This window comes from Myotis myotis, unplaced genomic scaffold (genome assembly GCF_014108235.1).
Source record: "Myotis myotis isolate mMyoMyo1 unplaced genomic scaffold, mMyoMyo1.p scaffold_m19_p_14, whole genome shotgun sequence".
NCBI lineage: Eukaryota > Metazoa > Chordata > Mammalia > Chiroptera > Vespertilionidae > Myotis > Myotis myotis.
The window spans coordinates 623,458-651,341 of NW_023416318.1; the positions used below are offsets into that span (position 1 = coordinate 623,458).

The following is a 27,884-nucleotide window of genomic DNA, read 5'->3' on the forward strand; positions in this document are numbered from 1 at the left end:
GACTTGCTGCCCAAAAAGACAATCTCAAAATTAGAAGGCTTTGGATACTGGTAATAAACATATTTTTTACATATTACATATAGTTATATTCAATAAAATTTATGATGTTTAATGAAATTAAAATACAGTATATAATATGACTATATATACAGTGTGTGTGTGTGTGTGTATATATATATACACACACACACACACACACATATACAATATATATATTTCCATTACAGTTACTTGTTTGGTTGCCCAACATTGACATCCACTCCTTTACCCAGGTTTTGGCTTTTAAAAAACCTTCCAACAAGAATTCTGTGCAACTCATTTACTTGTTAAATCCAAATTTCTTCAGCTGAGTCCAGCTGCAGGTCCAGTACCTCGCTTCCTCTGGCTCTGACAGGATCTAATCTTAATATTCAGCACTCTAAAAAATTAAATGATCGAGTGAACCACCCATATACTCTATTAGGGGGAGAAGGAGAATAAATAAAAATAAAATTAGTTAAAATATTTAAATCTATACATTACCAAAAAAATGAAGAAAATCTTGGTAGAAGCTACAGTCCTTAGTCATGCAAGTGGTCATAAGTTCATAACTTGTGTTTATGTCTTTTGTTAAAAGATAATCTTTAAAGGGTAAAATCATGACTCTTGTACAAATATAAAATTAACACGTGTAAAAATTTTACATAACTCATTAATTAATGAGGGAACCAGTAAGTTGCTAAAAACACATCAAAGGAGATTCCAAAGAACAGACACATAACCAATCAGGAGTGATGAAATGAATTGTTTTAAAATATTCAACTGATTTCTTAGGCAAATGTGGAAATCAAAGTTGTAAAATAGCTCAAAAGACATTGAAAAACATGACACCTGTGGGACCAGGGTAATTCAGAAGGTGCTCTGGGCCAGTGGTCGGCAAACTGCGGCCCCGTGAGTGTGGCTCTTCCACAAAATACCACGTGCGGGCGCGCATGTACAGTGCAATTGAAACTTCGTGGCCACATTCAAGGGGCCAAAGAGCCACATGTGGCTCGCGAGCCACAGTTTGCCGACCACTGCTCTGGGCACCTACAGGTCCATAGCACATCCAGCATTTTTTCCTTTGCTTCCTTCTTCCACCATCTAATGCATGCTCCATCAGAGCGTTGGTTCAGTAAGCAGCGGTTCTCAACCTGTGGGTCGCGACCCCCTTGGCGGTCGAACGACCCTTTCACAGGGGTCTCCTAAGACCATCCTGCATATCAGATATTTACATTACGATTCATAACAGTAGCAACATGACAGTTATGAAGTAGCAACGAAAATAATTTTATGGTTGGGTCACAACATGAGGAACTGTATTTAAAGGGCCAGAAAGTTGAGAACCACTGAGTTAGAGCTTCCTTATCCAGGGTGTGGCCTGAATCTTCATTCCTGAGGAACGTGAGGCCTTAGTAATCCTGCCTCTGTGAGTCATTGACTTTTACCTCTGAGTGAGACTGTAGTCGGAGATCCCCCAGGACCGTTAACTTCCTCCCCTGCACATTGTGTAGCAGCAACCCTGGTTCCCCTGACCATCAGGATCAGTCACCCCATCGAAGCCCCTGAGTCCCTTTATTATCCACTTCCGAGTGGCATGGTGGTCCTGAAGTGGTCAGGTGACTGTCTAGTCCGGTGATGGTGAACCTTTTGAGCTCGGTGTGTCAGCATTTTGAAAACCCTAACTTAACTCTGGTGCCGTGTCACATATAGAAATTGTTTGATATTTGCAACCATAGTAAAACAAAGACGTATATTTTTGATATTTATTTTATATATTTCAATGCCATTTAACAAAGAAAAATCAACCAAAAAAATGAGTTCACGTGTCACCTCTGACACGCGTGTCATAGGTTCGCCATCACTGGTCTAGTCTCTGCTTCTATTTCATTGGAACCAATTGTATCCCTGCTAGAAGCACCTATCCTCCAGGCACTAAAATTATTAAAAAGTAGAACTCGGAAGTTTAGGGTTGAGAAGCAGAAAGGCTGTGAGTCAGAATGTTACGGCACCTCTCACAGACACCAGCGGTGTAAGTTACCCGACAGCCCCCTGAGTCAGAGGGAGAGGCTGTCCCATCTCAGTTCTTATCTGCTCATATGAATGAATCCAAACAAGTGACTCCAGGTCATGGTGTTGTGTTCAAGTGAATTTATTAAGAAAGTAAAACATGCAAATTTATTAAAGGAACAAGGCAAGCAATCATCCAGCAAAGATTGTGTATGGGCTCTCTCGGCAAATCTGAGGAGCGAGTGGGGTGGAGGTTTCTGCCTTATATATGTTTCTGTCTATAGATTATAAATCTCTCTGCTGAATATCTTGGGTGCAGATTAGTTTTCAAGGTCCCCCTTTCACTTTGTTGTGGCTTTCCCAGAATTTGTGGGAAGCACCTGGCAGTTTTATCTTGCCAAGCCCCAAAACTGATGGCTTTTTTGTTTAGGGAGTGAAACAAACTGCTCTTTTTTCCTCCCCCCTTCCCCTCTCCTTTCCTGCTTTCTCTACTTAGAGAGACTTTTAACCATTTGCTCTCAAGTGTCTTTGGTTTGGGGAAGATAATGGCTTGTTACTTACAAGCCAGCTGCAAGCTGTCCAAACTGCTTGGCCACGTTTAATTTTCTTGTCTCAGTTTCCCTATTCCTCCTGCCCTGGAATGTCCCTAGCTTCTGGCTACGCTGTAACAAGACCAGTGAATCTCAAACTTTAACATGAGTACAAATGAACAGAGGATTTCATTAAAATACAGATTCTGATCCGTAGGGTCTCAGGGGGGGCCTGAGAATCTGTATTTCTAACCAGCTGCTGCTTGATTCCGATGGTGCTGGTCAGGCAAGGGCTTTTCACAGATGTCTGCCATCTGGGGGTCCATCCACATCGTTCCAGAATGTGACCTCGGCCCAGTACCAGTCTCAGCCACCCTTCCATGTACCTCATGGTATTGCCAGATCCTTACCTTGTATTTTAAAATGTACTTGGGATTTGCTTTAATCAGGGATGGTGAGGCATGCAGACACAGAAATGACTGTCATGAAGAAAGATGTTTTTACTCACAGCTCCTTAAAGGTGGGAGGCCCAGCACACCTCCAGGGCCAGAGCAGGTGGGCCACAACCCCTACTGGTTTCTGCAGGGAAGTCAGGTAGGCAGGGCAATCAGGTTTAGGGTTGGCTAGCTGGAATAATTTCAGCAGGCGGTGGGGTGTGGGGGCTGCCCTAGCTGCCTTGGTACCTGGCCTGGGGTTATTAGGGCTGGGGAATATTGGCCACCCTGTGAGCCTCTGTATGGGCTCTGGGTTGGTGAGTTTGCATATGAAAAGTCCACCCTGGGGCACGTCTTTTTCTCTTTCTAAGAATTGTCTGGTCCTGGGGAGGGAAGTCTCTCCCTAATCAGCAAGGCCTCCGATGCCAAGCATCAAAGAGTACAGAAAATAAGAAAAGAGTTCATACACCTGGTGGCAGTGTAGGTGCATTACCTCAGGACACTGCTCCTTCCAGGCTCAGTGCGCTGCTCAGAGTTCTGCCTGTGAGGGAACTTCACTTCCTCATTCTCTCAGGGCCACCGGGCTATGCAGCTGTCCACTGTGAGCTCCTGCCAGCAGCTGGTGCAGAGGCAGCTGTAAACCAGGCTCTAATCGTCGCTTCCTCGGTCATTAGGCATAGGGAGTGCCCTGGGAGGCCGGAGCGGGCCCAGATGCAAGAGGGAGTGTGGGATACTCAGGAAATAGGGTGACTGATGTAGGGGAGGATCCAAGGGTGAGGTGAGGCTACAGAGGTGGCTAAGCCTGCTGCCTGCAAAGCCCATGGGGCGGGCTCTTGCAGGCTGCCAGGAGCCCTGGAGGCTTCGTGATGGGTCCTGGTGTCTCAGCCCATCTCTGTGGCTCATGGAAGGTCTCTAGGCTCTGCTTCCCACCCTCCTGCTATGACCTAGGATCACAACTTCTCCTATGTCCTCACTGCTGGGTCCTGCCTGGATCAGTCCAGAGGGACTCCCTAGCCCCGCTGTCAACTCTCCATTCCAGAGTTGCTCCTGGTCAACACCTCTCAAATTGGCCATAGTTCCCTCTCTCTCTTCTGGATGCCATCCTGCCCATGCTCTCCACGTCTTGCAGGGAATTTTGGATAGAATCCCTCAAACCTGGCAACTTCTCTTTCATACCTTGGAAAAAATAGCCATCATTTGGTTACTCTGTGGTTTGATGGGGGAAAACATTTCCTGGTAGTTTATTTATGGTTTCCATCTGAGCCACCAATATCCCATTTACCTTTTGAGGCTCAGTGAATCATTCTCACACTGTCCTTTCCGCATGAAAGCATTTTAAGGAGAAGGGGTTCATGATGGAAACTTCTTCAGGCTAACACTTCAAGCCCCTCACCCCCATGCCTCCTTCATCTTTGGCCATGGCCCCACTCTCCCTCCTGAAATTTGGTCTTGCCTTTCCAGAGGCCTATTGGGCATGCTTCTTAGATGTCTCCTGGGCCCTCAGACTGCCCTCGGGTTCCTGGAGCTCAGCCTCTTCTCCCTAAATTGACCCTTTGTTTACTTCCTTGCTGGTGTGAGTGGCTCCATGTCACACCATGCCCCGACTTCAACAGGCCCCTTTCCTCCCATGTATACCCATCATCTATTCAGCCGGTACTCATGGGGAGCATCTGTTACCTTGAAACCATCCTAATTCTCTATTTTCTTTCCAAAAAGCCACGTAGGCCATTATTTCCCAAAGCATATTATTCTCAGTCTTTTTAAAACCCATCCTTTCTTTCCCATTGACAATGCCAACATTCTAATCCAGTCATTCAAGACATACTCACTGAGTACATACTACCTGCCAGGAGCTGTTTGGGGGTACTAGAGCTACAGTGGTGTGCAAAAATAACTGGCTTCCACTCTCAGGGAACTTACAATCTAGTAAGAAAAGCATAGCAATAAGCCGGTGCTTTCAAAGCAGAATGTTCAGTGTTACGACGGGAGCATGTATGACACTGTGGGAGAGAAAAAGGAAAGTGCACTTACCCCAACTTTGGACACTTCCTAGAGGAAATGACCTTTGGGCTGAGATCTGAGGGCTGAAATATGGAGGCAAAGGAAGATGCCCTGTTCAGGTTCATTATAACGAGTGGAAAATTCAAACAAGTGTGGGTGAGACAGAGGGCTTTCTATCGAGGTAATTAGGGTCCAGTTCATGCAAGGACGTTTATAACATTTTAAGGAATTTGGGATTTATCTTAACCATTGAAGACTTTAAAAGCTTGGAAGGAGAATCATCAAGTTTGGATTTAATAAGATCATTCTGACTGGAATATGGAGGACAGATTGGGAAGGAGGCAGAGGTAGAGACACCAAGCAAAAGATGGTAGTAGTCTGATGAGTTCATGCTTTTGGAAGACTAGGATGGGGATGGTTTGTAGCAGCGGTCGCCAACCGGTGGTCCGTGGACCATTGGTGGTCCGTGAGGTCCGAAAGGTTGGTGACCGCTGGTTTGTAGGATGGGTTGGGGAGGGGAAAGCCTAGAGACAAGGGAAATGGGAGAGAGGGGACCACGACCTCAACTCAGGGTGAGAGGCAGTGGAAATGGAATGGATGCTCATGTGGGAGAGATTTTTAAAAAGATCTAGTTTCTGCAAGAGGCTGGGGATGAGGGGTTTCTCACAGGAGAGAATCTTAGTGAAGATTATCACCACTCCATCCCAGAGAGACAGCCTTGCTACAGTTCATTCCCGGGTGTGTCTCTGTGAAGGCCTGGCAAGTTTACTTGGAAAAATTACCTGAGTGAATCCTGAGTCACTCCTGGTCCACAGGCCTCCCTGGCTCACCTGAGGGCTAGTGAAGGTCACCTAGGGTCCACCTTGACCTTGAGCCTGGGTCAATCGTGGAAACAGCCCGTTTGCCTCCAGCCCCAAGGTTTGGGGTGGAGCTAGACATGAGCTTGGGAAGGATGGGGGGAGTGGGATAGACATGCAGCAGCACTGCCTCGACGCGCCCCAGCATCTGGGCCTTTTCTTCTGGTTGTTGGGCAGCCATTCACCCTTGACCTTCTCTACTAGCTTTGTTACTTTTTCGTTCAACAGGTCAAATGGATGATGTACTGGATTATATTTGCACTTTTCACCACAGCAGAGACATTCACCGACATCTTCCTTTGTTGGTGAGTACTCCAAGAATTGGGGCTTTTCCCTCCTAACGATGTTCTCTTCTGGCGCTGGCTGGCCTCCTGCTGTCTTCCTGCTCCTTCTTGGGAACATCAGTAGGGGATAGTGTTTGTCTTCTGAACTCTTTCCCAGGAATATCGGCATTTCAGTCTTGCTGAATGGAAATCCTGTCTGCTTATGGGGTGAATGAGTGAATGGTGTGCAGGATTCAGACTCCAGAATTGTATGTTACCTGTGCCCTAAACACTTCTTTCTTTGGGCACCAAAAAGATAAGCTCTGTTTGCCTGCCCTTGACTGGAAAATGGTGAGTAGCACCTTCTTTCCTGACAAGACTTAGGCACCTGTCCCTCCCTCTTTTGGGGCTGAGGAGACGGCCACAGAGGAGAGGCTTTTATTCTCATAAAAGATTCGTTGTCTGCCCCGCCCTGCTGCACATCCTGCAGGTGCGTGTGCCTTCTTGGCCGCCAGTGACAGTGTCTGGGTGAGTGGCACCCGTGTGGCCTGAGCCTGCAGGCTGGGGCTGGAGCGCCGGCTCTAACAGAAATGAGCACGGCCCGGCAGGGGTGCCAGCTGTTGCCAGGCATGGCGTGGGATTTGCTGAGGGAACCTGGGTCCTGCCTTGCTTTGGCAACAAAAGAAAACAAACCAGCTGTCAGAAGAGGCCGCGGGCTCGAGCTGGGTGTGCATGTGTGTGCACACCTTCATGGGTGGGGAAAGGAGGAGCTGGGCCTTCAGCCCCGTGCAGGCAGGACAGGTGTGTCTGTGCCGGCTCCGGCCCTTCCCAGGCCCAGGGCAGCATTGCCAAGAACCTAATGGAATGTGTATTTCTCATCTCTCCCCAGGTTTCCATTCTATTACGAACTAAAAATAGCCTTTGTAGCCTGGCTGCTCTCTCCCTACACAAAAGGCTCCAGCCTCCTGTACAGGAAGTTTGTCCATCCCACGCTGTCTTCAAAAGAAAAGGTAATGCATGCTGCTCTGCCTTTCCCTCCTTCCAGCAAGTGAAAACTCTGAAAAGTGATAAATAAAAAGGGCAGATTATTTTATTGCAGAAGACCCTTGATTGGCTCTTATTTATCCCTAACAAGTTGTTCCGTCTGGTCTTTTTTTTTTTAAGTCTATTTTTCTGACATGTTTACAAATAGTTGTGAAATTCTCAGAAAGATATTGTTTGTCATTATTTATTGTAAAACATTTTCATAAATTGAAACAAAAGACAGAAAAGATTCACTCATAATTCTACTCCCCAAACTGAATTTCCTTCCTTTTATCATGCTTAGCCTTTTGCAGACATGATTTTTGTTTGTTTGTTTGTTTTTTAATCCTCACCCAAGGATATTTTTCCATTGATTTAGAGAGAGTGGGAGAGAGAGGGAAAGACAGAAATATCAATATGGGAAAAACATATTGATTGATTGCCTCCTGCATGAGCTTGGAGGGCCTGGGCCATTGAGGAGCCTGCAACCAAGGTACGTGCCCTTGACCAGAATCAAACCTGGGATCTTTGGGTCCCCAGGCTGATGCTCTAAGCCAAACCTGCTAGGGACAGACATGATTTTCACATTGACTATTAAAATTACTTTTTTTAAACTTAACATAGATAGGAAAACAGAAGCATTGAGAGGTTAAAAGACTTTGACTTGTACCCAGGTAGCTACCCGGGTAGCTTCTAATAGAAACTAGAATATAAAAATTTCTAGTACAATGTTTGCTTTATTGTTCAATGATGAAATGTATGCTATCAATGAAATACCTGTTATTTTGGTAATTACCAGTTGGTAAGTATTCATGAGAGCAGTAAACATAATTTGTTTCATGATCTTTACGTGTTGTGTTTGTTTTGCTTCAAAGTACTTTACACACATCCTTAAAATAAAAATGTAAAATTTTTATAATGTCAGAGGTGGGGAAAAATAAGTTTGATCCCTGGACCTGGTCAGGATGTGTGCAGAAGGCAACCAATTGATGTGTCTCTCTCACACTGATGTTTCTCTCTCTGTGTCTCTCCCCCTCCTTTCCACTCTCTCTAAAAAATCAATGGAAAAATATCATCAAGTGAGGATTAACAACAATAACAAAAAATTAAAGAATTACAACATATATTTTGAAAAATAACTTAATTTATAAGATAATGTCACTATTTATACAATTATTTTTTGTTTAACATCTCCACTGAACCTAATTTGCCAAATTTGCTTTCAATGGATTGTTCTGTAGTTGTTTTTTAAATATTTCATACCATAATGAATGCAAAGTCCATTAAAATAAACACTGATTTCTCTTACTAACCTGTTATAACTTCTTTTTTATGCATAGCAGTCTTTGTAACCTTTCTTTAAAATAAAATTTTAAGTGCACCAAAAAAGCTCAAAAACCAAACAACAACATAACTTAACATAGGTATGGTATTTGTATTCTGAGATCGTAACATGTTTTTGCATGTACCGTAATTCATTTTCACTTGGTCTTCGTAATGACCAAGTAAACACCACCATGCGTGGAATTTAGTTTCTTCTTTTGACTTATTTTTTTTTACTTAGAATAAATTCCCAAGAGTGACATTATTGGTTACAAATTGTATAATTCATTAATTATCTTATGTGACTTTCTAAACTGATCATGTGATAGGCTTCTTTAACGTGAAACAGGAGCACTTTGGTGGCTTTCTGTGTTCATCTGCGTTATTATGAAAGTGGAATTCTTCTAGGAAGGCTTTGGGGAACATGTCAGTGGGGTGAGCAGGCTACATAGACATCTCTGAGAATCCCTCTAGAAGCGATGACACCGCACTTCTTGCCTCACAGGGCGGATTTTGAGGAGTGGCGAGCCCACTCCTGACCTGGTTATCCAATCCCTCTTCTTCTACCTTCCTTTCCCTGAAGGCTGTCTCACCCTGCAGCTGCCACTGTGATTTCATTGAGGTGAAGGCAGCTAACTCCTAAGAACTGCCCGGAGTCACTTCCAGGCAGTCAGGGTCACAGGGACACTGACGGTGGTGACTGCCTGGGGAAGCCAAACAAGGAAGGAGCAGGGGTTGACTGCCCTCCTGCACCTCCGAGCAAAGGACATGCACGAATGTGCTGACCTGCAAAGGAGACGGAGGCCACTGTCCCTGTCTCACCGGACCCTGAAATGAGCCAGTGATGACACAGCAGCCGTTGTATGAAACAGACCCACTACACACACACGCGCACACACACGCACGCACGCACACACGCGCATACACGCACACATGCACACACACGCACGCACTCACACACGCACACACACGCATACACACGCACGCACACACACGCACACACGCGCACACACACACACACACACACACACACACACACACACCTGGAAGGAATAAGCCAGAGTGGATTCCAATGGGAACGAAACCAGGATTTTACTCTGTTTTAGTCACGAAGGCAACCTCGTCCTCTGTCCCGCCTCACCTTTACCTTAGGGCAGTGGTTCTCAGCCTTCCCAATGCCGCGACCCTTTAATACAGCTCAGCTCCTCATGCTGTGGTGACCCCCAACCATAAAATTATTTTCGTTGCTACTTCATAACTGTCATGTTGCTACTGTTATGAATCGTAATGTAAACATCTGATGTGCAGGATGTATTTTCATTGTTACAAATTGAACATAATTAAAGCATCGTGATTCATCACAAAAACAACATGTAATTATATATGTGTTTTCCGATGGTCTTAGGCGACCCCTGTGAAAGGGTCGTCCGACCCCCAAAGGGGGCGCGACCCACAGGCTGAGAACCGCTGCCTTAGGGGATGATGCTGAGGTGATTTCTGATTTTGGCCGTTATTTCATTCTCTGCAAAATGATCTGCCTTATCAACAGAAATAACACCTATCTCTTTCTATGTCCTAATCCCTCCCGACGATGAACACATGGGGAGCTGTTAGGATATAGCGTGAAATAGCCATACAGTCATAGGATTTTAGAGCTGCAAGGGCCTGGCTCCCAGAGGGAAGGAAGGTCTCCGTGTCCTCACGGGTGGAAACCGCCCTGTGTCAGACGCTTCACGGGGTGACCTCATGCCATCCTCACTGTGCTCCCCGAGGAGGTGCTATCGCTGCCCTGCTTTTCAGAAGACAGAACTGTGTGCCAGGGTCTGACAGCCAATTAGTGGCGGGTCTGGGGTTAGACACTTTATTCTTGGCATTCTCTGCCCCCCAGGGTCCTTCCGTGGCTCAGAGCGTGGCTGTGTGTAGCAGGGTCAGTCAGTGAGTGGCTGTGTTTCAGAATTCCCTTTTCCATTCCCCTGCACCTCCTCTGCCTGTCTCCCTCTCCCCCCTCATATTTACTCTCTCACACACCCAAGGTGCCCGTGACTTCAGTCCCGTGGGGAATCGTGACTGGGCAAGGTGCCAAGCCCAGGCCCCAGGAGAAGGGAGAAAGAACAGATCCTCTGAACCCTCCTGCTCAGTGTGTCTCTGTTTTCCTTTGACAGGAAATCGATGATTGCCTTGTCCAAGCAAAGGACCGGAGTTACGATGCCCTTGTGCACTTTGGGAAGCGAGGCTTGAACGTGGCGGCCACAGCGGCGGTGATGGCTGCCTCCAAGGTACTGTGCTGGGCCCTGACCTCCACGCTGCATGAGCGTCTCCATCCCTCCAGCTTGCTCTGCTCACACCCCTGCAACCTGCACGGGACAAGCTGAGGACCAGTCAGTGGTTCCTTATCCTTTTTGGGGGTCCCTTGAAAATCGAATGGAAAAAATGGTGAACCTCGGCCCCAGAAAATGGCTGGCGTGCGTGCGCACACAACGTACACAATGTTAAGAGGTTCCCTGAGCCCCTGAAGCTCCTCTGAGGGTCCCAGGTCAATACCTTCTCAATTACTTGGAGCTCCGGCCTCCCTCGGAGAAATAGAGGAGGGAAGGGAGGGAGGGAGAGCTTCTCTGCAGCTTCCCAGGGTGCACTGGGAGGGTCCCCTAAACGCAAGCTAGGCAGGCAGAGGCTCCCTGAGCGATGGGCTCCACACTCGGGGCCCAGCAGCCCCAGGAGAGACCCAGGCTCCCAGAGGAAGTTATGTGGCTCAGACCTGGAGGGCGAGGGTGCGTGTAACAGCAGCAACGAGAGGTATCAGGTGGGGGAGGTTTGAAGCAAGCACTGGTCTTGTGGGCTGTTGTGGTGTAAGCTTTACTTCTCTCTTCCATCCAGCCTGTTCGCAGGTCCTCTGTTTCCCTCTTGGTTTCTTCTCGCATCACTTTCTCCTTGTCGTTGTGTCAGTTCATCAGCATGTGTTCGGCCCTGTAACATTAAATGGGTAGATGTTTACTCTCAGAATAAGTTCAGCAGATTGTCCTAGTTTTCCTGGTGACTACACCTCGCCCCAAATCCACGTGTGGGGACGCGAGTTGTACTAGCAGAAGGAAGCTGGTCCTGGGTGGCGAAGTGAGGGCTCGTAGGCAGAAGGGAGTGGAGCTACGAAAGGGTTCGGAAGAGGGCGATGAATGCGGATCTTGGTGCTCCGGGGCCCTGAGAGGAAGGTGTGGCGGAGCGTGCGGACAGCCAGCTGGGTCCGCAGACGGAGCCGGACTTTCTGTGCCCTGGTTCAGAGTGACGCCCATTAGCAACAATTCTGGGAGAAAGACTCAGCACCCGGACTGAGTGTCTGTTTGAAAAGCACCTTCCACCTGAAGTCAGGGAGTTCTGCACACACAGGCTGGGAGAGAGAAGGAGACCCAGAAGGGGATGGTTCCCATTTCAGAGGAGTGGCTCCTCTGTAACAGAACTTTGTACCGCTGGTACCCGGGGGCCTCGCCCAGCTTGGCACAGTAGCTGCTGCCGGGTGATGGGGCCCAGTGAGTATCTTTGGAGGGAACATTCCGCTTTGGTGTCCCAAGGAGATGTATCAGGATTCATAAAGAATTCCAAGATCTTTCTGTTTGCGATGCAACCGGTTTTATGCTTTTATTTTTGAGCTGAAAGAAAAGAGAACTCAGAATGACTAAATTTGAATTCATCAAGCCAACTTTACAACATAAAGCTACAGAAGCCTTCCTTCAGCTCTTCTCTCTGTCCCACCTCCTCTGCTTCTGAAGCCTGAAGGGAGATGGGTGACTGCTCCTTACCCAGCTCAGAGCATAAACGTGGTACATTTATCAGGGTGGCTCAGTACGGGCCACCTGTCCACTCCGCCGCTGTGTATAAATACTCTTCTGATGGTGAATTTGTAGGGCCATCCTTTCCCAGGTCTGCCTCAACTGGAGCTGCCAGTGTCTCGATACCATCTTGGTCAGGGCTTCCCACTCTGACCTGATGGGGAAGCCCTGAGCCCAGGTCTCCTGCTAGGCACCTGCAGCTAACTAACCTGCAGGACGCTCCAGACAGTCGGAAACTTGTCTCAGGAAACAACTTCTCATAGTTCTTTCCAGATGGACTAATGTGGTGAGGGATGCCTGCTTGCTGCGGAACTGGGCTTCAGAGGAGAAAGTTTTCTGCCTTTGGGAGGCTTTGCTTTTTGTCTCTAAATAGAAATGTCTTGGGAGAAGAAACAAATCTTCTCTTCCAAAAATAATGCCCTCTATTTTTGAAACAGTTTACTTTTTATATTTTTGCTAAAAAAAGAAGTAAACTCCAATTTGGCTGAGGGGCACATCAATGGTTTCCATAGCAACAATGCATCACTCCAGGCAGGGGTCAAAGGACAAAGACTCATTAAGGGGTCGCATTTAGCTCTCCTGCCCAGACCACCTGGGGAGCTTTATTTTTCATTTTTTAATAGATTCTCAGATGTGCTGAATCTGAATCTCAGGCGGTTGGCTCATACATCTCTATTTTTAACAACTTCCCCGGATGAGTTTTTCAACAGCCAGCTCTGTGTGGGTCACGCCGGAGGCCCCATCCAGAACCGTAAATGCCCAGGTGACTCGGGTTAAAACGTGAGCCTCTTTAACATTCCTGGGGTGCGCACTTCGCTTCTTAGGAGCATTAACCTTGAGAATGAGAACGCCAGGGGAAGAGTCAGAGCAATCAGTGGCTGAGCATGGACCTGTGAACCAGGAGGTCGGGTTGATTCCCGGTCAGGACACATGCCTGGGCTCAAGCCCCAGTAGGGGGCATGCAGGAGGCAGCTGATCAATGAATCTCTTTCATCACTGATGTTTGTATCTCTCTCTCCCTCTGCCTTCCTCTCTGAAATCAATACAAATGTATTTTTTAAAAAGACACCCTGCCTAGTCACCTATGGCTAGGATGACCACGTAATTTACTGTCCAAACCAGGACACATCTGAGAGTGGAAGGGGTGCTGTGAGGATGATGCTGGACAACAGGTTTAACTCGGCCTGTCCCAAGCAAATGGGGTTGGTGGTCACCCTGCTCATGGTTCCATTTCACATCTCTTTGACCCTGCCTGTCTCTTGCCAGAAAGCACCCTCAACTCACAAATCAGTTCTCACTCTCAATACCACACGGATGCAGGAGAGAGTGGGAGGTAAGCGAACGACTCTTCGTTTGAAGGGATTAAAAGGAGGCTGGGACCAGTGACTGGGTGAGGGTCACCCCTCCCTTAACTTCTGCTCTTTTTTGCATCCTTGGATGGCTCCCTCCGAGGAAACTGCCCTGCTTACCTGGAAAAATAAAGGGCTTTGGGCTATACTCCCAGTTAAATTTTTTTCCCCTTAGAACTTTGAGCCCTGAACCCTTCCACTAAAAAAATAAATAAATGTTTGCAGGGTTTTTGTTTGCATCACCGTGAAGTGTGAAGAAGTTTTTTAAAAACCATATCATTGTACAAATATAAGTTGTCATTATTGTTAATGTTACATTAGAACTGGAAATGCTAAAACAAACAAAAATGACACACGGGAAATTTCTCCTCAGGCCTATGATCCCTCATCCACCCCCAGTGTTCCCTCGGAGGAACCCCGTCCCTGGAAGTGTTGTACCTTTTCTGTGTCGTCCCTGGGGACACCCTTCTCCAGCACCTTCTAAGTGTCCCGTCTCTGACTGCCTCCTTGCCTGGACATCGGCTGTTTCCTAGCCTGTAATTACACCCCCAGGGAAATGGAGCTTCAGGCCTCGTGGAGACCAGACTTGGGAATCTCTCTCCCTTTTTAAAAACAATGCTCTGGAAATGCATTTATTAAGCAAAACACTTTCTCTCACAAACAACCGTAGTGAAACCCATTGATCAAGACCAGGAGGTTTCCAGGCCCCCTTGTCCCCCTTGAAACTTGAACCACATCTGAGGTCTCTTCCACCTGCCCAAGTCTCAGGCCTGGTCAACCGACCTTGCTTTCCACTTGTCTCAGAACTTGAAAATAAGGCTTCGTTCCTGCCCCTGGGGATCCCCTCTCCAGAGCAGTAGCATTGGTACCCATCCCGTTATTTTTATTTATTTTAAAATATATTTTATTGATTTTTTTACAGAGAGGGATAGATAGAGAGGGAAACATCGATGAGAGAGAAACATCAATCAGCTGCCTCCTGCACAGCCCCTACTGGGGATGTGCCCGCAACCAAGGTACATGCCCCTGGCCGGAATCGAACCTGGGACCCTTCAGGCCGCAGGCCGACGCTCTATCCACTGAGCCAAACCGGCCAGGGCCCAATCCCGTTATTAAAGTCATGTGTTGAAGGCCGAGGCTCTAAGTCAAGCAGGCATTCTGGAAATCAGGGATTCTTCTTCCCCAGAGTGTGTGAGGGTTTCCCCCCAGAATCAAATACTTCCCGTTGGGATGCCAGCTTCTGGAGGTGAGGGGCTCTGGATCCTTTTCCTTTTTTCTTGCTTAGAAAACAAAACAAAACCAAAAACCAAGCAGTGCCCACTTGTTTAGTGTTGTGCTGCATAGCTGCTTGTTGAACCTCGATGATTGATTTGAAGAATAAACCTTTTTTATTTCTCCCATCCTGCTCTGTTCAATGTGGTGACCACTTGCCACCTCTGACTGTTTACATTCAAATTCCTTATTTTTTTTAATATATTTTATTGATTTTTTACAGAGAGGAAGGGAGAGAGATAGAGAGTTAGACACATCGATGAGAGAGAAACATCGATCAGCCTCCTCCTGCACACCCCCTACTGGGGATGTGTCCGCAACCCAGGTACATGCCCTTGACCGGAATCGAACCTGGGACCCTTCAGTCCGCAGGCCGACGCTCTATCCACTGAGCCAAACCGGTTTCGGCTCAAATTACTTATTTTTAAGTAAGCTTAAAATCCAGTTCCTCAGTCCTCGGACGCCATTTCGTGTCCTCAGCAGGCGCCATGGCTGGGGATGGCACAGTTATGGATCTTTTTACCCTCGCAGATAGCTGTCCTGGCAGCACTGCTCCACGCCCTCTGTTAAGCCTCTGGGTTCTCTTTGCCGCGCCTTCACCCCTTCGCCTGCAGTGCTCTGTCCTGACAAGGACCCCCACTTATCCACTCAGCACTTTGGGGCTCTGTGTATGAGGTTCACTAGGAAAACAGGAGATGGAAACTCAGCCTAAAGCTTCCCCTGTGGTGTAGCTTTCATTTCTTCCTCCTCTCCCTGGTCTGGTCCTGCTCTCTTCAACACCATGACCATGACCTCCACGGCTCTGACTTGCCATCCAGCTCGGGCACTTTGCCTGCAGTAAGGCCAGCAGCCACCAGGGGGTAGCCGCGTCTTGGTTGTAGCCCTAGCATCCGAACAGCTAGGTCCACGAAGTGTTTTCTCATTGTTTTATTCCTCCTCAATTTTGTTTTAAACATGCAACAAATTCTACAAAACACTCAGTTCACAAATCAGTTATCACTCTAAGAAAAGAGCACTAAGAAAAGAGACCTCAGAATTACTCAGCCCAAAGGGTTAAACATTTTAAAAAACCCTCTCCCTCGTATCCTCTCGTATCCATCACTGCTTTGGCTAGACCTCTTGTTTGAATAAAATGCTGCTGTAACTGTATTTTTGGAACCAGAAGCTCGTTCTGGGAAGGTCGTGAGCGCAGTGATCGAGGCTCTGGCCGGGCGGACTCACGTGCCCTGGCCCTTGCTCTCTTCCTGCAGAACCACCTGTGTGTGCAGGTCACCAGAGGGCAGGTGTCGCTTTTCCTTTTACAAAGCCTCCCTCGTGCTTAGAAGGTATTTTCAAGGAAGAAGAGAAGACGGCTGTCCCCTCCAGGTCCCCGGGTCTCACTGCTGTGGCTTCACACCCTCAAGCGACCAAGGAGGACAGGAAGCCTCGCGCTTGTCCCTTCACCCCTGAGGGCCCTGTCCAGCCACGGGCTAGCTCCCATCGGGCTAGCTGCCTTCTCTTGTAGCTGAGGACCGTGTGCCATAAAGTTAATATTTGGAATTCACCACGGCAACCGGTTTTAAACACCAAGATTATCTAAACTGTCATGGACAACTGCTGAAAAAGTTTGGAAATATTCCCTACCCTCTCGCCTCCCGCGCAAATGAGCTTCCACCCAGCTTAGCTTTCCTAAACACGCTGCCGCGGAACCGGCCGGACCTCAGACCAGTGCGGTTCCGCCACACTCCCCTTGTCATTCAGCGCCCCACCATTCTGGACCCCTTTCCCTAAACGTTTCTCCTGGGAATGTCACCTCTCCTCACTCCACGCGGCGGGTGGCGGGTGGCGGGTGGACTAACACGCACAAAGCCCAGCATCCCAGGCCGCTGAGGAGGGAGGGCTGGAATTCAGACACGGGTGCTGGCCTGTCACTCGCCCCTCTCTGTTCCGTGCTGACCCGTGGAGATTATATGCAGCCGTGTGCATCGGGCGTCAGAGGAAAGAGAGAAGCCTGGTTGAGCCTCGGGGGTCTGAGGAAGCACTTTTAGGATCACATGTGAGGGGAAGAGCTGTTTCTTGGCTGTGATGATGCGGCAACTTCTTGGTCACCTTGTCCTTCCTGGCACTTCTCTCCCTGAGTGTGGGGTAGGATTTCTCCCCGGCTCTCCTCTCCCTCCCAGGGCCACCAGCGGTCACCTGATGCACCTGCTTCCTCCCTTCCCTCTTCTCCTCACCCTCCCTTCTAGCTTGGACTATTGCAGTAGCCACCCACGTGGTCGACTGCTCCTCTCCCTTCCCGTTTGAGGCCTGTGCAGTCAGAGCCCGCTCCCAGCCTCCTGTCTTGTCCCTCCTTACCTTTGGTTCTTCTTGGACTGCCCTCACAGCACCACTGTGCACAATTTCTAGAATTTTCTCTTCCCTGCTCATATTGGTTCTTCACCTGCCCCAGTTTCTGCCTGTTTGAAATTCAGTCCACCTTCAAGGTCAAATGCTGCTGCCTCACAAAACCTCCCCTGATTCCAGGTGGAACTGGCCTCTCTTACTCTTGTAGTCATTTATATTCGTGCCTTATCCTCCCCAGGGGGTGTCAGTAAACGTTAAAGGAATGAAGGACTGTCCTGGCCCATAGCGCAATTCTTAGCATTGAGTTGCTTTGGAGATAAGCAGACTGGGGTTAAAAACCCAGCTCCCCACTTACTGATGAACCCCTGAGCCTCAGCCTCTTCACCCGCAGAATGGGCATGAGAGCGGCGCCTCCCCAGGTCAGCTGAGACAACGCACATAGACTTCACAGGAGGTAGCGCTCACCCGAGGGATTAATAAAGGCTACCTGCTGCTCCCCTCCCCTCAGGTTGGTTTGCTCTCTGAGGCTGATCATGGTCTTCTCTTCACTGTTGGGCAGAATAAGAGAAATAAGTCAGATGCCGCCATTGGGCAGGTGTTTGCAATTCAGGAGAGTTTCCCACTCTGTGGATCTATTCTAGCCCCTCTGCTCCAGTCCCGGTCTGCCCTGCCCGTGCCGTGTCTCCCTGGGCAAGCACTCGCCTGCCCTGGGCTTGGTCCCTCCTGGCTCTGGGCTGGACTTCCCATGCAGTGACCTCTTTCTCCTCCTCAGCCTCGAGGTGAGTGGGTCCCCGTGGGGCAGTTTTCTACACATGAGCACCTGCCCCCTCCCTCCCCCTCCTGTCCCCTCCTGCCCCAGGAGAGAACGACAGGCAGACCACGGTTGCTAGGGCAGGAAGGCACCTAGATGCCATCTTCTGTAGCCCGTGCTTCACAGGGGAGGACGCGGGGGCGGGATGTGGAGTGGCCTGCCCGAGGTCTTACAGCCGAGCTGGGCCAGGGCGAGAATCTCTAGTTCCCAGTCCAGCGTTCCTTGCATCGCTCCGAGCACCCCTGACCCCACTCCCCTCCACACATGCTGGACTGATGGCCCCTGACCATTTTCTACTTAGGTCACACCACCAGGCCCTGAGGACCTGAGCTGAGGGCCTGATCTGCCCCTGAGAATTTAGAGTCAGCCACAGCCCTGGATACTTTTCAGGTTGGCTGCCTGCCTTCTGACCATTTTATATCAATTTTATATCAGAAGGCAGTTAAGAAGGTGCATTAATATGCAAAGCCAGCCAGCAAGTGCTGCCAAGGCAGCCCCCTCATGGCCTCGAGGCGAGGCTGGGGCAACACTTCAGTGCAGGAGGGGTCCATACCAGGTAAAGGGATGTGGGCCGCATGCACCTGTTATCGTGAGATCCGGTTCTTCAGCCCCGAGGATAACGTGGGCACGTGTGTAAGTCTCACCCCAGCTCCACTTGCACTAACAGCCGAGCAAGCTCACCTGGTGGATGCTCTCTGTCCTTCCTTCCCTCTCATGTCCCTCCCAGCAGGCGCAGTGCCACCTTTCCCTGCAATGAAGAGCTCTGCTGGCCGTTAACCTCCCCCAGGGCCTCCTCTCCCAAGAGGAAGCACGGAGCAGGCGAAGCTCCCAGCTGAGACAGTTCACCTCAGTGGGGGGCATCTACCTGCAAGGGCAGGGATAGCCCCGAAATCCCAGCACCTGGGTGCTGGCCCACCTCCGGTGACCAGGCCCTGGTCTGGTGTCCAGGGACCTGACTCATCTCTGCGTGTCATTACTCAGCACAGCCCGGCCTCACCTCCTGGCCCTGCTGTTGAGCTCAGCGGCCCTTCTCTCAGCCCCTGCGTCCAGCCTGTTCCAAACCGGCCGCCTCAGCGGTTCATCTCCCACTCAGGGCATTTCCCAGAAGGGAGGCTAGGAAACAGTCTTGCTTGCAGAGGCCCCTGTGCGCCGCCGCAGCCTGAGGGAGGAGGAGAGAACAGGTCCCGGCGGCTCTCCGGGTGCGCCACACGGTGCCTCCAGGATGTCCTTATTCTAAGTCCTGCTTCCTTCGCAGGCTCACTGCTCAGAGCCTTCGGCAGGCTCTCATCAGAGCTCACACGTAGGCAGCCCAGTACACGTTTCCCAGGCCGCTCTCATTACGCCCTGGCCTCGGACCCTCTTCTCAGACTGGTCCAGTCCCAGTTTCCCACGTGCTCCTCGGCTTTCCACCCCCCTGTTGGCCACACCACTCACCAGCCACAGTCTCCTTCCCTTTCTGTCTGACCGTGCAGTCCGTGCCGTGCTCAAGCTTGCGCTCCTGTACGAGGCCTCCCCGGGGGCGTTTCAACCAACAGTGCGTCTCTCCCTCCCCTGATTCCCGTCACGCACCTGGTCATCTTTGTCATTTGCCGGACTTGTGTGCATTTATGTCCTGATGCCCCAGCTAGACTGTGAGCTCCGTGGGAGTAGGAACCATATCATGTTTCATATTCACTTTGTTTCTCTGCAGAGCTTCACACAGAGCTTTGTAAACACCACTGTTTCCTGCAAATAAATGAGCGAGTGAGTGAGTGAATGAATGAATGAGTGAGTAAATGAGTGAGTGAATGAAATAAGTGAGTGAGTGAATTAGTGAATGAATGAATGAGTGAATTAGTGAATGAATGAGTACGTGAATAAATGAGTGAGTGAATGAGTGAGTGAATAAATAGATAATGAGTGAGTGAATGAATGAGTGAGTGGACTAGTGAATGAATGAGTGAGTGAATAAATTAGTGAGTGAATGGAGAAATGTGTCAGTGTAGGAGGCGAGGGTACCGTGGCTCCCTCCAATCCTGTTTGTAGGCTTGGTGCCCATGGCATTTTTTCTTTTCCCCTTTATCAGGTGGCTCGACTCTTTCATTTTGTCTACTCTTTGGACCTCAGAGAAGGGCAGGTAACCCCGCTGAGAGGTGTGACTAACTCCAGACTGATCCAGTGGGGTAGAGAGGCCAGCAGCCCCCACAACCCACCCACGCATGGTCTGGATCAGAGCCAGGTGCCTCCCGCTGACACCTGTGTGTGCGTATGCCTTAATCCCAGGGCCGGGTCCCACTTCTCCGACCTTCCGGAGCCTCTCACTGTATTAATTGGGTAGCGCCTAACTTACCCATCTGACTTTCTTTTTCTTCTCTCTGATGCCTGGGACGTGAATTCAGTTTGATGATTGCTGCTCTGGTGGGGAGAAGGCCTCTCTCTCTCTTGTTTGTTAATCCCTGTCATGTCACAGACGCGGCAGTCTTCACGCAGCATGTGGTGAGGAGCCTGTCTGGCCCGCTGTGGAGCATGTGGGGCTGTGAGGGAACTGCCAGTGAGGTGGCCGCACCGGGGTCCCAGAAGGAACTACTAACTCTGAATTGCTAGTGGAAAGTGTGGCTGTGCTGGTGGCTCTGCTGTCCATTGCCTGTCGCACTAACACCTCTTGTCTGTACTCTCATTGTTGACAGTTGAGGCGATTAGACACGCATGAGGTGAGATGGGCTGAAATGTGTGCTGGGCAGCAGAACCCCGACACCCTCCTCCCCCGTGGCGCTGTGCCCCTCTGGAAGAGGGGACCTCATCAGGGGCTTGCAGACAAGCTCAACTGCTGTGTTGAGTCAGGGCTCAGGGGCCAGCCTGCAGGCATTCTATTGGCGGTGAATTGTTTCACTTGGATTACCAGGTCACAAAGGTCTGGTCTTCTCTGAAGGGCCCCCCCCAGCCCCCCGTCAGTAAGAAAACATTGAAATATGCAGAATTGGCTGTGTGTTCGCTACATAGCTTTCTTATGCCTTACAAACTGGGGGGAGGATTAGAAATTAAAGCTCTCAGATTAATAGAAAATTTAGTGACACACTTTACCTCTTGAAGTTCAGTTTTCTAAGAGTTTTACCTAGGAAAAAAATTAATCAGGAATAGCCCTACCTGGTTTGGCTCAGTGAATAGAATGTCAGCCTGCAGACCAAAGGGCCCCGGGTTCGATTCTGGTCAAGGGCATGTACCTTGGTTGCAGGCTCCTCCCCAGCCCGGGCCCTGTCAGGGCTCATGCAGAAGGCAACCAGTCGATGTGTTTCTCTCACAGTGATGTTTCTTTCTGTCTTTCCCTCTCTCTTCTACACTCCCTAAAAGTCAATGGAAAAATTTCCTCGGGTGAGGATTAACAATAACAACAACAATAATAATGATAATCAGGAATATCATTGCCTTTGCCCCCAAGATACATCTGTGGAATTTCTGCCGTTCTGGAGAGCACCTCTGGGAGAACCACTGGGCCTCATGTGCTGTCCTGCCCAGAAAGCAGCAGGTTAGGCCAGTTAGAGCAAACAGCACGCAAACTGAGGGGAGCCAAGAGCCCAAGAGCCGACAGTACAAGCAGGAGATTTGTTTTACCGGAAGCTGTGAGGGGTTCTTCCGGGAGGGGTGCTGAGGACAGTGCTGACTTGTGCTGTTACAGCCCCAGGGGCAGGTGTCCAGATGTGCCTGGAGGAGGCGGACCTGAATTCATTAAATGGCCCCCAAATTCTTTTCTTAGCTTTTCCTGTGGCTCATATTCTGAATTCAGTGGTGACTAGGGGGAATTTATACAAGACATTTAAAACACACACTCATGGCCTCTCTGGCATGGGTCAGTGGTTGAGGGTCGACCTATGAACCAGGAGGTCACGGTGCGATTCCCGGTCAGGGCACATGCCTGAGTTGTGGGCTCAATCCCAGTGTGGGGCGTGCAGGAGGCAGCCAATCAATGATTCTCTCCCATCATTGATGTTTCTATCTCTCTCTCGCTTTCCTTTCCTCTCTGAAATCAATAAAAATATGTAAACACACACACACATTGCAGGAACTTTTTCACCCTTCCTCAGAGTTACCTTGGGGGTGGGGGAAAGGCAACATGTATTCTAGAGATTCTCAAAGAATTTTATTTTTATTTATTTTTGTAAATATGTTTTTATTGAGTTGAGGTGGGGGAGAGAGAGGGAGAGACATTGATGTGAGAGGGAAACATCGCTCGGCTGCCTCCTGCACACCCCCTGCTGGGGATGGAGTCCTGCCTGGGAATCCAACCGGCGACCTCTCGCTGCAGGTGCATGGGACAGTACCCAGCCAGCAGAGCCACACTGGTCAGGGCTCAGAGCATTTTAGAAACTCTCCTTTTAGAACTGCAGTCAGATTCAGACAGTGAGCCATGGGGGAGGGTCATACATTCTGGATCTCAGAATCTTCCAGGTCGGGGGGATCTCGTTCCTCCCTTTAATTTCCCAATGCAACTGCAAGGCTGAGGGGACCCCGTGGTCTTTGCTGAGGTGAGGCGCTCGGGACTGCAGGCCAGTGCATCACAGTTTCTGAAGGTGCCACCTCCTTCTCAGTTGTTTTTGTTTTGTTTTTAAGAAGTTCTTTCTTTTCTTTTTTATTTTTAATGGCATTTCTCAGCAGCATGCAAGCTCTGTGTTCACCAAATGGCGTCCTCCAGGTGATCTTGAGAGAGTGCTGTGGGAGTTGTTAGAGGTAAAATCGTAATGACTCCTTAATGGTTAATGCATTCGTGGTACAGAATTCTAAAAGCACAAAAGCGGGCATGCAGTGAGAGGAAGCTCATTCCTGTTCCTGCCCTCCACTGACGTGGCTTCCTTATTTTATTATAGTTTTTTGTTAATCTTCACTTGAGGATATTTTTTTCCATAATTTTTTTTTTTTTTTAGAGAGAGAATGGAAGGGGGGAGAGAGAGAGAGAGAGAGAGAGAGAGAGAGAGAGAGAGAGAGAGAGACATGGATGTTAGGGAAACATTGATTGATTGCCTCCTGCACCTGCCTTGACAGGGGCGGAGAAGCAAACCTGCAATCCAGGTGTGTGCCCTTGACGAGGAATTGAACCCATGACCATTCGGTCTGTGAGCTGATTCCCTAACCACTGAGCACACCATCCAGGGCTGACACGGCTGTTCTGAAGGAAACCCTGTAACCTTTCAGCAGGCGCTTTCACTAGTCCCTTCATTTGGCCATTAGCACAGTGTAACTTGGATCCCCATCTCCTTAGCAGACAAACTTCCAAGACCTCGTCTGGGATGGACTGAAGTGGCAGCTCTGAGTGGTGACAGCTCCCACCTGCTTCCCATCTTCACCTCCACCCCCACCCCAAGTCCTCCAAGGCCAGGTCAAGTGCAGTCTGCTCTGGACACCTTGCCTCTCAGATGTGTGCCCTGTGTCCTGTGCACCCTGTAGACCTCTGGCATCTTTCAGACATTCCTGTGGACAAAGACCAATTCTGTGTTCAATAGGGTGCTCTTCAGAGCTGGTGCCCTGACGATGCATTGGGGTGGGGGTGGGGGGTTCCTGTCGCCCTGTTTTACACAGGAGCTTGCTCAGTAAATGGCCATGTGTTCATTCATTCAAGTCCTTGACCCTCTAATGTGTACCGGGTGGATTGGTGGGTGCCAAGGCTGCCATAGTAAATAAACAATCTGGAGGGGAAGGCGAAACAACGAACAAGCCAACAGTCAAATACGATTGTGTGGAGTACAGCAAATGCGCACAGACTGCGCTGAGGGCATGAGGGGAGCTGAGCCGGCTAGAGAACGCTCCTCTGAGGAAAGCAACCATTTCGCATTGAATCTAAAGATAATCATCTTAATGCACTGCTAAGGAAGAAAACAGTGCCAATTAAGTTAGGACACTTAGAATGTTTACTTCTCCTTATTAAAAAGACTCTTGGGCTTGTTTAGACATAGGTTTTTCTGTGTGTCACTTTTGTACATACATTGAAGGGAACATATAAACACCATGTATTGGCTGAGGTCTTCCTAACCTCACGTCTTCGCTTTCAGAGTCTGACTCCTCTGAATCACTTTTCAACTCAGCTGATCCGTACCATTTATGGCCTTGCCGCTGGGCTCGCTGGCCTGCCTGCTGAGGGTGATGCAGGGCCATCGTCTCCATCTCTGTCTCCGGGAGGGAGTCAGTGCTGCTGCGGATTCCCCTTCTGCCAGCTGGGATGCTGCCACTTTCTCTATCCTACCAGAAGGTGCCAGTGAAGTGCTGTAGAGTTTAACGACCTGGACTCATTCTCCTCCAAGTGGTTCTAATTGGTTTGCTAATTGAACACGCAGGGGTGTCGGTCAGTCACGCCATGGGGAATGACAACCAAGGGCATTTGTGTGCAGGCAAGGACAGCGATGTCACAGCAGCAGCAATTGTAAGACCCACCCCAGTTTCAGATGAAGACTATGTTTTAGGATTGAGGAAGTCAATTTAAAAATCTGTAAAAAAGAAAATCATTTCCAAGAAGTCGAGGAGTCAGTGGGTGCCGTCATTATCCCAGCGACTTAGTGATGTGGGGGCTCTGGGTGGACGGCTCTGTGCGTCTCCTGGTCACAAGGTGACAGTGGTGCCCACTCAAAGGCAGAAGCAGGGAGCAGGGTCAGGCCTTTCCCCTGTTATCAGGAAGAGGAAATACCTGCCCCAGAAATCCCTTAGTGGATTCACCTTCCCTCCCCTTGGCCAGGACTGCCTCGCATGGCCATCAATGGCCACAAGGGAGGTTGGGAAACCTATTTTTTCTCATCATTTCAAGAATGCGGTTGGGGATGACGTTTGGATAGTCACCTAACAGTGTATCCCACTGTCATCAGATACATCTGGGGTTCACTGGGTTAATCCAAAACACTGTAGGACTATCAAAGCTTTTAATATGATAATGTGGCTCATCAAATTACGGAGAATATGCTATTAAGCTCTGCCAAACTTGGGGAATCCAAATTTATTTTTCTAAAATGGAGAACCCAACTTTGCTTAATGCCAGTGAACAACTCTTGCTTGTTCCCAGAATAAGGAAGTGAAGGTTCCCTGGAGCGGAGCAAAGTGGCCCCACTGGGGGGTTGGGTTTGTGGGGAGTGAATAGAAATGGGGCTTTGAGTGGAGACAGGGCGGGGCTGAGAGGCTTAGAGATTAATGCTGACCATCTCGGCTGCTTTTGACGGGTACAGCTAATTTGTTTTCAAGAGCCTGGTGGCCCTGCCGCTGGGACTTCCTCGCAGTCAGGGCTAGGTTGGCACCAAGCTATTATTACCTCCTCCTCTGTCCTAACCTCTGCCACTTCCAGTCTTCATGATGCCGGTGATATTGGAGCCAGGCTGGCTGGCTTCCGGGAGTGGATCGAGGCCTTTGTGAACTGGACATGGGTGATGCCTGCTGCCGCTGTCCCTCAGCTGCTGCTGAGCGTTGTGAGAGCTGGCAGGCCCACTGATGGTTAGTTCCTGGTCATCTATTTGGGCTTGGGATCATGAAGCCCCCTCTGGTCCTTTGGCCAGAAGTCATCTTTTCTTTCCTTTTCTTTTCTTTTCTTTCTTTTTTAAATTTCCACAGCAACCTGTGTGTCTTAAGCACAGCAGCAGATACCATCACAGGAGGTGACATTTGTTGTTGTTGTTAATCCTCACCTGATGATATTTTTTTTAAAATATATTTTATTGATCTTTTACAGAGAGGAAGGGAGAGGGATAGAGAGTTAGAAACATCAATGATAGAGAAACATCAATCAGCTGCCTCCTGCACACTTCCTACTGGGTATGTGCCCACAACCAAGATGCGTGCCCTTGACCGGAATCGAACCTGGGACCCTTGAGTCCGCAGGCTGACACTCTATCCACTGAGCCAAACCGGTTACGGCTGATGATATTTTTTCCATAGATTTTTAGAGAGAGTGGAAGGGAAGGGAAGAGACAGAGAGAAACATTGATGTGAGAGACACATCGATTGATTGCCTCCTGAATGCACCACTGGGGCTGGGGAATGAGCCTGCAGCTGAGGTGTGTGCCCTTGACTGGGATCGAACCCAGGATTCTTCAGTCCGGGAGCCGACGCTCTAGCCACTGAGCCAAGTGGGCTAGGGCTGGAACAGTTAATATGCATAGGGCTTTGTCGTGGATTCTTCTATGGGCATAATCTCACTTCGTCCTCCCCGCCATCCTGCCCTGAGAACGCTCTTCTGCAGACGAGAGGCGTGAGGCGTGAGGCGGAGAGCGGTTCAGGTCCCCCAGCTGTTGGGGATAAGGCTGCGTTTGAGTCCAGGGTGACTCTAGAGCTGTCGCTCTTCTTCTTCGATCTCCGAAGCTTCTGGTCTGGCACCGTTGTCTTACTTGGACATTGGTGTTCCCGCATTTCGTCAGAAATCAAGCTGTGTTTTTGGTATTTCCTAACAACACCCACACAGTGCCTTGCCCTCGATGGGAGATTACGGACCAGGTGAATGAATAACGGGGAGGGTAAATGGAAGAGCGAGTCAGGAGCGGTTTTCCTGAATGTTAAGCTAACATTGAATTACTCCTTTATAATGATCAGAGTATTTTCTCTCTTTTCAGAATCAGTTTTTGTTCTTTAGCCATCTAATTTCTTCTAAATTCTAGATATCTAGATTCCAGAATGTTCTGAGTAAAATAATCATGGCTCATTGCTGATAGACGTGGAGAGCACTGCACTGGGCAGCGGGTCCTCCCTCGTGCTCTTGGCAGAGACCACCCAGCGTTCATGTCTAGACAGTGAGGCCTCAGACCCCATGTCCCTGGTTCCAGAGCAGGTCTGAGTGACTGGGGTGATTGCTGCCTTTTTTCACATAACGTCCTCCCAAACCCCTTCGCCTGGATTTATCGTTCTGATCGTATATATTTGATTATTTAAACAGGTTTCTTTCCGTTGTTCGTTTCTTGGAGGCATTGTCTTCATACCTTTGGGAGGCGGAGGACTTACCTTTTCATTTTAATGCATCTGTTTTATTCCGACATTCCTTCTACACCTGTGCACACGCCCCTGTTCCCTCCCCTCAGGAGCTCAGGCGCACTTGCTCCTTTGTCAGCGGCTCTCTCTGAGGTCAGACGGTGAACTGCTGTGCTCTGGTGGCCTGTTTTCATGACTCTTTTCTTATTAAGTAAAATGAAAGAATTCCCCAAACCCTGCTGCCGCCTCTGAAAGCCTCTGACAAAGCTTGTTTGTTTCATCAGGCCCCCCACCACACACACACACACACACACACACACACACACACACAGCCCCAGCCCAGGGCACTCCTGTTAGCCGGCTCATTGACTTTGTGCTGATGTGTCGCTTCTGTTGTTTGGAGTGCTTTATTGTCCCCAAGCCCTCAGCCCTCCAGAGCCACTCTTCCCTCATATGCAAATGCATGTCCCTTTCCCATCCCCCACCGTCCCGCGTACCTGTGGGAAGGCTGACGCCCCCAGCATTTCTAAAGCCCAGAGTTCATTCCTTTGCTTGGTGGTTACTTGCCTGTCACCTTTCATTCAAATCTCAACCCAATTCTCAACAACCCAGTCTCCTACCAGCCTCCCCGGCCCGGCACTCCCCAGCTCCCCTTCTCCCCCAAACACGGTCCCTCTGCAGCCCCGAGGCACTAAGAGGCCCTAAAGCACCGCCCTGTCCCTGAGCCTCCCGCTGACCCCTTTCAGTCGGATACCCATTCTCCCCTCAGGCAGCCAGGACCTTCCCTTCAGAACTGTAGTGGGTCATCTTGCTTCCTGAACAAAAGAACAGTTTCCCCCTGAGCTGAACTCCGGCTCCCTCCCAATATGCAGTGGTTACAGCCGGCAGGGTTTCTCCACGTCCTATTTCCTTCCTGCTCCATCCCCTTCGGGTATTTCATGAAGCTCCGATG

At 49.3% G+C, this 27,884-nt stretch overlaps 1 protein-coding gene across 4 annotated transcripts in view; it reads left to right on the plus strand.

Annotated features, from left to right (window-relative positions):
* The window catches only part of REEP1 (receptor accessory protein 1), a 94,431-nt gene that overhangs the window by 49,376 nt on the left and 17,171 nt on the right, over positions 1 to 27,884 (plus strand). For 3 of the 4 annotated variants that reach the window (XM_036333899.1, XM_036333900.1, XM_036333903.1), the window contains exons 3-6: positions 6,079 to 6,155; positions 7,003 to 7,123; positions 10,622 to 10,735; positions 20,097 to 20,249. In XM_036333899.1, the coding sequence (XP_036189792.1) occupies positions 6,079 to 6,155; positions 7,003 to 7,123; positions 10,622 to 10,735; positions 20,097 to 20,249 (465 nt within the window). The remainder of the gene's footprint in view (positions 1 to 6,078; positions 6,156 to 7,002; positions 7,124 to 10,621; positions 10,736 to 20,096; positions 20,250 to 27,884) is intronic. The other variant, XM_036333902.1, reaches the window with a different exon arrangement.